Source organism: Chroicocephalus ridibundus, chromosome 1, assembly GCF_963924245.1.
Source record: "Chroicocephalus ridibundus chromosome 1, bChrRid1.1, whole genome shotgun sequence".
NCBI classification, from domain to species: Eukaryota; Metazoa; Chordata; class Aves; order Charadriiformes; family Laridae; genus Chroicocephalus; species Chroicocephalus ridibundus.
The window spans coordinates 165,550,143-165,558,703 of NC_086284.1; the positions used below are offsets into that span (position 1 = coordinate 165,550,143).

Here is an 8,561-nt window from a genome sequence, read left to right on the forward strand (position 1 = left end):
CAGGTGAGGAAGTGCCCTGCCTCTTGGTGCCACCGAAGGGCCCGGCTGTAGGGCAGGTGCCTTGTTAACCCTACAGGGAAATGGTGGCTGCCCAGGAGGCTGCCTTGGCCACAAAATGGCTGCCTTGACCACGAAATGGCTGCCTTGGCCAAGCTCCCCTCAAGTTTCCAGGTGAGAGCTTGTGATGCCAAAACAGTTCCTGCTTTGCACAGTGGTTCATGACCAAAAAAAAAAAAAATGCTTGGCAAACTTACAGCCTGGAAAACAAAGGGTAGAGACTGGGAGCAATTAAGGCAGCCTTCCTCTTTTCCCTTCTAAAGAGGCAAACGGAGCCTTTAACTAGAGAGGGGAGAAAAGGCTGCAGGGGAGCAACGAAACACAAGTGGAAAAAGCGTGCAGGGTCTGCGTCAAACCATCTCGGCCCGTCCCTGCTGACCCGTGGAGGGCCCTGGGCTCCTGGAGAAACCATGATGGGGTGATCGTGGCGGGGGGCCGGGGGGGATTTTTATCTGTAGTGAGGTTTCCCTGCCCAGGCCTGCTTGCCTGTTCCGGCAGCTCTGCCGATCACCGGCTTGCAATGGATGTCTCAATGCGGGAGGATCCTGTTTCAGGGCAAAGCCGTGGTGTTTCTCTCTTCCCCTCCCTCTTGGGCTACCGCCTTTCCCCAGCCTCGTCAAAAAGCTGGGCTTGTAGGGACACCTGTCTGTACAGGATGATAATTTCCAAACACCTTTGGCTTCCTTCCTCCTGGGTTTTTTTTGCTGTAACAGTTCCATGCCCTGCATTTCATGACTAGAGTTGTTTACCATTTAAAGCCATCTCAATTTGAACAAACTTCTGCTTTTAAAATGGGGCCGGGGGGAGGGGGAGGGTCCTAACCTGGGCTGCCACGGGGAGTAGGTTGGGCACATCGCTTATGATGGGATCCTTTATGGGATCAGTGATCCCATTCCACGGATCGCACCACTGATCAAACTCTGCGGGAAATAGAGAGGTTTCAATCTGCTTGGTTTAATTCTGAGGAGCTGTGGGGAATTCAGGCAATGTTTTCACTGACGATAATTGTTAACTTTTCTGCTCTAAGATTTGAGCCAGTGCAGGATCTTGCGTCAGGTGCTGTTTGCAGTCCTGCTCGGGGCTCTTCAATAGTTTTGGAAGCCGTGAAAGCACAGCGCTCTTTAAAACAAAAACAAACTTGTGGATTCCAGCTCTTCCGCGTGGCTGGAGGGAGCCTTGGGAGGAAAAAGCAAGTATTTGGCTTTGTTGTTTGATCATCAAAGCATGTTGCAAACACTACAAGAAGCTTTTGCACCAGTTTTTTCCAGGGTAATGTGCCCCTGTGTCCTGCAAAAAACAACACGGCATCTTTGGCAAATCAGCATCGCGCTGGTGGCACCAGGCTCTCTCCTTTGCACCTTCTGCAATATCCATGTCACCACCCTGGGGACAAGTCTAGAAGAACTGCTGTCACCAGGCTGTAGGTAGGGCTCTGTTGCGTCCTGCGTGCTTTTCCTAAGCTCTGCTCTTCTTGAAGCCTCTGGCTGGTGATTTTCCCGATCTCTTTTTCTTGCTGGGCTTCCTTGCAGCCTTGGTCTTCTCAGGACGGGCTCCCCCAGCCTCGCCTCGGCCCCAGCCAGGGCAGGTTTGGAAAGTGGTGGAAAGCTTCACCTTCAGGCCCCGGGCTTCTGCAGGGGACCCGCAGGTGGCCCCGACGTGGAGGTTGAGTTTGTCGATCCACCTGGAAATGTGGCAGGAGATCAGGGAAAGGAGCAGGACGGGGTGAGGGGAGAGGCAAAACTGTGTCTGTGAGTGGGCACGGGTCACTTCAAAGCCAGACCAGGTTGCTCAGGGACTCACCTGGGTGAGCTTTGAATATCTGTCCCCCCCCAGCTTGTGGCTGCTTTCCCTACACCAGGAAAGCCCAGGCTACCGCCATCCTCGCACGTAGGTGAGTGCTCCACCTCGGCACCATGGGAGAAGGCACAAAATGGCCAGCGTGGCCCAGGAGAAGACCCAAAATGGCTAGTGTGCAATGGGCTAGTGCGTCCGGTGCTGCAGGGTCCAGCTGTCCCCTGGGTTGTCTCCCAGGGCTCTTCCCCCCTTCGTGGCACTCACCTGCGCAGGGGAAGGAGCTGGCAGTCGCAGTGGAAAGGCACATCCCTCAGGTTGAGGATCTCCAGCCCTGTGAAGTTGCTCATGTCGGGGATGTTGCTCATCTTGTTGCTCTCCAGGTAGAGGCTTCTGATCTTGGGACCGAGGCCAGCGAAGGCACCGGAGGAAATCTGCAACGAAGCGAGGGTGAGTCAGGGGGGTCCTGGTGGAGGCAGGGGAGCAAACCTCTGCCCCTGCAACTGCTTGTCAGCCTGGGGCGGGGCTGAGAGAATCCATTCTGAACCTGGAGGCTCCATGAAAGAGCCGTTTTAAACAGCAGTACATGTGCTTGGGAACTGTTAATTAACTCAACCAGTTTCGGTCACATTTTGGGACTCGCTAGACCCCGCTCAGTCTTCCTAGAAGGAAGGTGACACACAGGATGTCTTAGAGCAATCCCTGGGTGCTGTTAAAGGTGGATGGGCCTTACGAGCACGGTGCTAACATTGCTTTCTTTAGAGGATGGAGGACTTCAGGGCAATAGCAGTGAAAAATTCCCACAGGACTCATAGAAAGGCAGGAGAAATATGGCCATGGCTGGGGAAAGAGGGTGGTTTGGGGAATGGTCGGGGCCCCACTGAAACTGTGTGTCTTCAAGGATCGAAGGGAGCGAGGCTGTCCTGGGGGAGCTGGGGGACAGGCTGGAGCAAGACAAGGCTCCAGGCTGAGCCTGAGGAAGCTTCTCCTCCCAGCCAGGCTCTGGAGCATCTCCTGAGCCTTGGGAATTCGAGGCGCTGGAACAAGATGGGACCTACAGCTGTGCCCTGTAGTGGCCCTGCCCCTCTGGTCCCCAGCTGTGTGCACCTGCTCCAAGCCCATGTTGTCCAGGTAGAGGTGCTGCAGGCTGGAGGCCACCGGCAGGAAGGCACTGTCCCCCATGCGCTTGATGGGGTTTCGGGACAGCTTCAGCTCGCTCAGGGCAGACAGGCCTCGCAGGGCTGATGTTGGCACCTCCATCAGGCGGTTTCCCTCCAGGTGCAGCTTCTCCAGCATCTTGGTGGGAGCCAGGGCGGCGGGAGTGATGTGCCCGATGGTGTTCCCAGCAAGGTAGAGCCAGCGCAGCCCCCTGGCCCCGGCCAAGTCACCCTCCGCCAGCTCCCCAATGGCGTTGTGCTGCAGATGGAGGGAGATGAGGTTGGGCAGGAGCTGGAAGGCACCCGCGGGCAGGTGGGTGAAGGCGTTGTGGTCCAGGTCAAGGTAGGCCAGCCGTGGGGCCCCCTTAAAGGCTGCGGCTGCCAAGGTGGAGAGGCGGTTGTCGGTGAGGTAGAGGTAGACCAGGTTCTCCAGCCCCCGCAGCGCTCCGGGCTGCAGCACCCCAATGCTGCAGCTCTGCAGGTGGAGGGACACCAGCTCCTTCAGACCGGGAAAGGCACCTGGTGGCACCGTCCCAAAGATGTTTCGGCGCAGGTCGAGGAGGCGGGTGTCCCCGGGGAAGCCCTGGGGGATCTCCCGCAGGTCCCTGTTCTCGCAGGACCCATGATGGAAATCGGGGGAGCAGGTGCATCCCCGGGGGCACTGCCCGCTGCCGTCCACCCTCGGCTGCTCCGATGGCACAGTGGGGCTGCGAGGCGGCTGAGGGCGGCCACATCTCATCTCAGGAGGCCTCAGGGAGTCGAGGGGCCGGCCACGGAGGGCAGGGGGTGCGGTGCAGGACCCCTCCGCCTGCACCCGCGCCCTCACCAGCCAGTCGTGGAAGGGGCGCAGGAGGCAGGAGCAGAGCAGGGGGTTCCCGGCCAGGCTGACCCTTGCCAGCCCCTCAGCCCCGGCCAGGGGTGGCAGCCCCCGCAGCTGGTTTTCACGGAGGTCCAGGGTACGCAGCTGGGGGCTGCGGGCGAAGGCATCAGGCGCCACGTCCTGGAGGGCGGCGTGATCCAGGAAGAGGTGCTTCAGGGAGGCCATGGCCAGGGCCTCCTCGGCCACGTAGGTGATGGGATTGTGGCCCAGGTCCAGGCGGGTGGCCCCATCCAGCCTGGCTAGGGCCTCGCCGGGCAGCGCCTGCAGCTCATTGTGGTCCAGGCTCAGCCTGCGCAGGGCGGGCAGAGCAGCAAAGGCCTCGCTGCCCAGTACATGGAGAGCATTGTGGGACAGCCGGAGCCACCGGAGGACCTGCAGACCCTGGAAGACCATGTCTGGGAGGTAGACTAAGGCATTCGCCCTCAGGTCGAGGACAGTGAGTGACCCAAGACGGCCAAAAGCACCTGGCTGGATCTCCTCAATACGATTCCCCTCCAGGATGAGCTGCTGGAGGGAGGACAGCCCATCCAGGGACTCCTGGTAGAGGAGGGCTATGCTGTTGGAGGCCAGGTTGAGGTAGACTAGCCTTCCCAGCCCCCGGAAAGCCCCCTCCTCCAGCCTCTCCACCTTGCAGCGCTGCAGGTCCAAGTGTGTGAGGTACGGCGTGTCGAGGAAGGCTCCCACCGGGATGACCGTGAAGCTGTTACCCCGAAGGTCCAGTTTTTTGGTGAGCTGTCGGTCACACAAATGAACGCCGAGTTACCCCAGGGCTGCCATCCCCACCTCCTCTTCCCCCTGCCCGTCCCTTCTCCCACCTGCGGGATGGTGTCAGGGATGGCCGTCAGGTTCCCGTTGAGGCAGAGAACATGGGCGCGGAGGTTGTCGCAGACGCAGGGCCTGGGGCAGCGGGTGGCAGCTGTGCCCTCCAGCCCCAGGGCCACCATGAGCAGGAGCCCCCAGGACAGCCTCATGGTGGAGAGCACCTGTGGCCGGGGAGAGATGGCAGTGAGACCAGGAGAGGGGCCAGGCCCCCATGTGTCCCCAAACACCGAGTGCCATGGGGGCTGTTGCTGTGACCCAGTGGGGCAGGTCTCACCCTCTCTTGCTCTCACACTGTGATCTCACAGGTTATAAGCAAGGAACGGGGGGGGGAAGAAGGAGAAAAGAATTATCTAGAGCGAAAGGTGAAGGTCACAGACAAGCAGGTCTCCACGTGGAAAGAGCTTTTACCCTGGTTATCTAAACTCCCTGAGGGAGAGTTGGGAGGACCTGGCGAGGGACCTGTCAGGGCCACAGGGTCGCTCGTGGGGAACTGGCTTGGAGTAGACACCCCCCCCCCTTTTTCTTATATCACTAGCATAAAATTTTCTTGATCTGTACAGCGTATCAATATTCCTCCTACAACCAAGGCTTGTATTTTTCTAAGACGAGCAGATATGGCTATCCAGGGGATGTGATCACACTGGCTTTCTGAGCTGCCACCTTTCTTTTAATTGCAAATGTCCCATCTCCAGCACCCCGGCCACCTTCCAGCTCTGCGCCTCCCACCCTGCATGCTCCCTGCTTCCCCTCCACCCCCGCCAAGCTATTCATAGCAGTTTTTGGAATAGATCTCCACTGTTTAGCTGCAGGAAGGACGGGTTGGTTTTGGCCAGGCAGGAGGGAGCCCCTGGGGTGGAGGTGCCAGAGAGGGGCCAAGGCTGGGGTGAGAGCAGAGGGGGTGGTGGGGCTGCACATATGATCAATACACGCCCCCCCCACCCCCCCCCCCAAGTTCTGGGGAGCAGCAGCAGTGGGGTCTGCAAGGCTCCAATCCACAGGGGCCACCATGGTGCCCATCCCTTTGCCCACCTTCCCCTGTGGTCCCATGCTCCTGTCTCCTGCCACTGCTGCAGCCAGCCCTGCCTCAGCCCCCCCCACCACCCCTTCCCCAGCGTGGCCACCAGCGAGTGCCACCAACACGATGTCCCAGCTGAGCTCGCGTCCCGCACCTGGGCACCGCCACGTGCTGGGCACCGTCCCGCCACCCCTTCCTGGGGGATCACGCACCAGGGGACCAGGGTACCTGCTCCTCAAGAGGCGGCAAAGATAGAGGGGGAAGCGGCTCCCCCCCGTCCAGCGGCTGCCGAGCTCCTGCGCCGGTGTTTGCTCTCCTTGCAGAAGCAAGAGCTGAATGGGCCCCGTTGTGTCGCTTTCCCAGCAGCGCTCGCCGGACGGAGCCAGAAACGCGGGAGGAGGAGGAGGAGGAGAAGGAAGGCGGGGGGGGGAGGAAGGGTAAAGCACCCCTGGGGAGAGGGCAGTGACCCCAGACATGGCCTCCCCCTCACCTCGCGGGGGGCTGGCGAGCCAAAGTCTGTGTGGCGTGTCACAGCATCAGCCCGGCCGGAGCCCCCGTGGGACCTGCACTTGCTGTTTCCCGGGCTCTGCCTTTTCTTTCCTGGCTGCATAAGTCACAGGAGCTACAGAGGCGCAGGGCAGAAAGGTGACATCCAGCCAAAATTGCAGCAGCGGCGGTAAGCCTGAGCAAAAGGAAAGAGGCAGCTGACAAGCCGGGCTGTGGGGCCGTGCCACATTTACAGCCCCCAGCTCGCCTGATTTTGCTTCTCTGCTTGTTTCAAAGAGGCCGCGGGCGGCAGTGCCTGGGTGCAACACCATTTGCTTGCAGAAGACCATTGAAGATTTTGGGGTTGTTTTTTTTTTTTTTTTTTCCTCAACTCTGCCGTTTCTCTTTCTCAGCTCTGCTTTTCGCTCTCCCAGGGAATGCCAGCAGAGCTGCAGCCTGGCAAGAAAATGCAAGATTTGCTACTACTGGCTCTCCTCCCTTCAAGCCCTTCCCTTAATTGATCAATATCTCAGCTGCCAGAATCAGTATGTCCCAGTGCCACCTGTGGGCAATGGACACACTGGCCGGGGTCTGCAAGCCTCCCCACAGCCAGATGGCCAAAGCCTCCTTGGCCACCCCCTCGGGCCAGCATCCCCTCTGTCCCCACAGGCTCCCAGGGGTGCTCAGTGCTCCTGCGACATGGGGCAAGCGCCCGACTGCACTGATGCGGGGAGGGGGGCAGCTCGGGGGCGCCAGCTCTGATGCTCATCCCCACTCTGCTGTGCAGAAAGGACCACTGGGGACATAGGCCTAGAGGGGATGAACCTGCCCCAGGGTGGCAGGAGTCGGCCCAGGGAACTCTCTGCCTGTGCCAAATCACCACGACCTCTTTTGGGTTGGTGGCTGGCTGACACCTCCATGTCTGGCACTGAGTTTGGGGCGAGCTGAGGAGCTGCCCCAAAATAAAGCAGCTGGGAGCCAGGTGTTTGCATTTGCTCCCACCCTGATGTCTCTGCTGCTGCCTTCCGCTTTCCCTTTGTCCCCTGCACACAGCAGGGAGAAGCCCCTCGCGCAGGCTCAGCTTCATTGTGGGATGCGCCACAGCTGGAAGAAAGCTCCCACAGACCCTCGCTGAGGTGGCCAAAGTCATGTTCAGAGGTGAGTGATGATGCTCCACTGGGGAACCTTGACCACATCCACCTGATCTACAACCTCCACCACCCAGCTGCTGGCCGCCTTGCATCTCAGTGGCAACCCCATCTGCTGGCTGACGTGGAACCATCCGCTGCAGCCACCATCACCCCCAGCCTGTCCTGCTCCCCACTGCCCAGGCCACCACCTCCCCAAGCCCCGCCTGGCTGACTGCGTGGGCAACACCACCTCCCTCATGTTGGCCTGGGCTCTGAGGGTGGGCCACAGGGAGGTGGAGGTGCGGCACCAGGTGACCGGGCACCAAGTAGCACATCTGCCCTTTCCCCAGCCTCCCCACAGGCTTTTAGTTTGTTCGTTTACCCAGCAATGATGTCCCCAGCAATGATCTTTCCATCTTTGGCATCTAATGAGGCTCAAGGGAGCTAGTCGGACTTTGAGCTCTCTGGTGGGCCATGGGACATGAGGGCAGCACACTTGAACTTCCACTTGTTGGGGTTTAACCCACCTCTGCCAGGCCAGATGCTTTTGCTTTGCATTAAAGAAGATGTTTCACCTTTGCCTGCAAGGAGCCCCATCCCGTTACTACCGCTACAGGGATTCACTGCTCACGGACACCCCCAAAACTGCCCCACACAGACACAGCTCTTTGCCCACCACTGCTTTGCTGGGCTAATGAAGTTCAAATTCGAAATACTTCCAACATTTGTGGTGCTTTTGGGGTGAGACGGTTGCACAAGACTTGCTGAAGCAGCACCGCAATGAGCCCATGTTCCTCCAGGGCACTGCTGGGAAACATCATCCTCTGGGAGCAACTTCTAATGGAAACCAGAGGAAGCAATTTCCATCCTCTTTTTTTTTTTTTTTTTTTTTTTTTTTTTTTTTGCCCCCCTAATCCTGAGGCATAAGCCAATTTTAAGGGACTTCTGATTCCATGTCCTACCTAGAAGCAAATCTGTCTTCAGGTAGAAGCCTGTCACTTCTACCCTCACAGCCCGCCTTTTCCCTATAGACGTCTCACCTTGACACCAAACACCAGGACCAGGAAAATCCTGTTTCTAAATATTGTTTGCTTTTGAAAGAAACTTAAGGATCAACATCTCACACTTTTTCTGCTATGGCTTGGCTACTCAAAGCTTCCCGCAAAGGTTCTCCCCACAACCTGGCCCACAGGTCTTTGCACAAGCAGCATCATCCTTCTGAC

The 8,561-nt window shown here is 58.6% G+C and overlaps 1 protein-coding gene across 1 annotated transcript; it reads right to left on the reverse strand.

The window, feature by feature from the left end:
* Positions 1 to 1,353: 1,353 nt before the first annotated feature.
* CHADL (chondroadherin like) lies at positions 1,354 to 6,558 on the reverse strand. The gene is given in 6 exon segments (XM_063323759.1): positions 1,354 to 1,738; positions 2,116 to 2,282; positions 2,956 to 4,617; positions 4,701 to 4,868; positions 6,213 to 6,305; positions 6,307 to 6,558. Coding segments are annotated over 6 exon segments (2,568 nt in total). The 3' UTR covers positions 1,354 to 1,512.
* Positions 6,559 to 8,561: the final 2,003 nt, after the last annotated feature.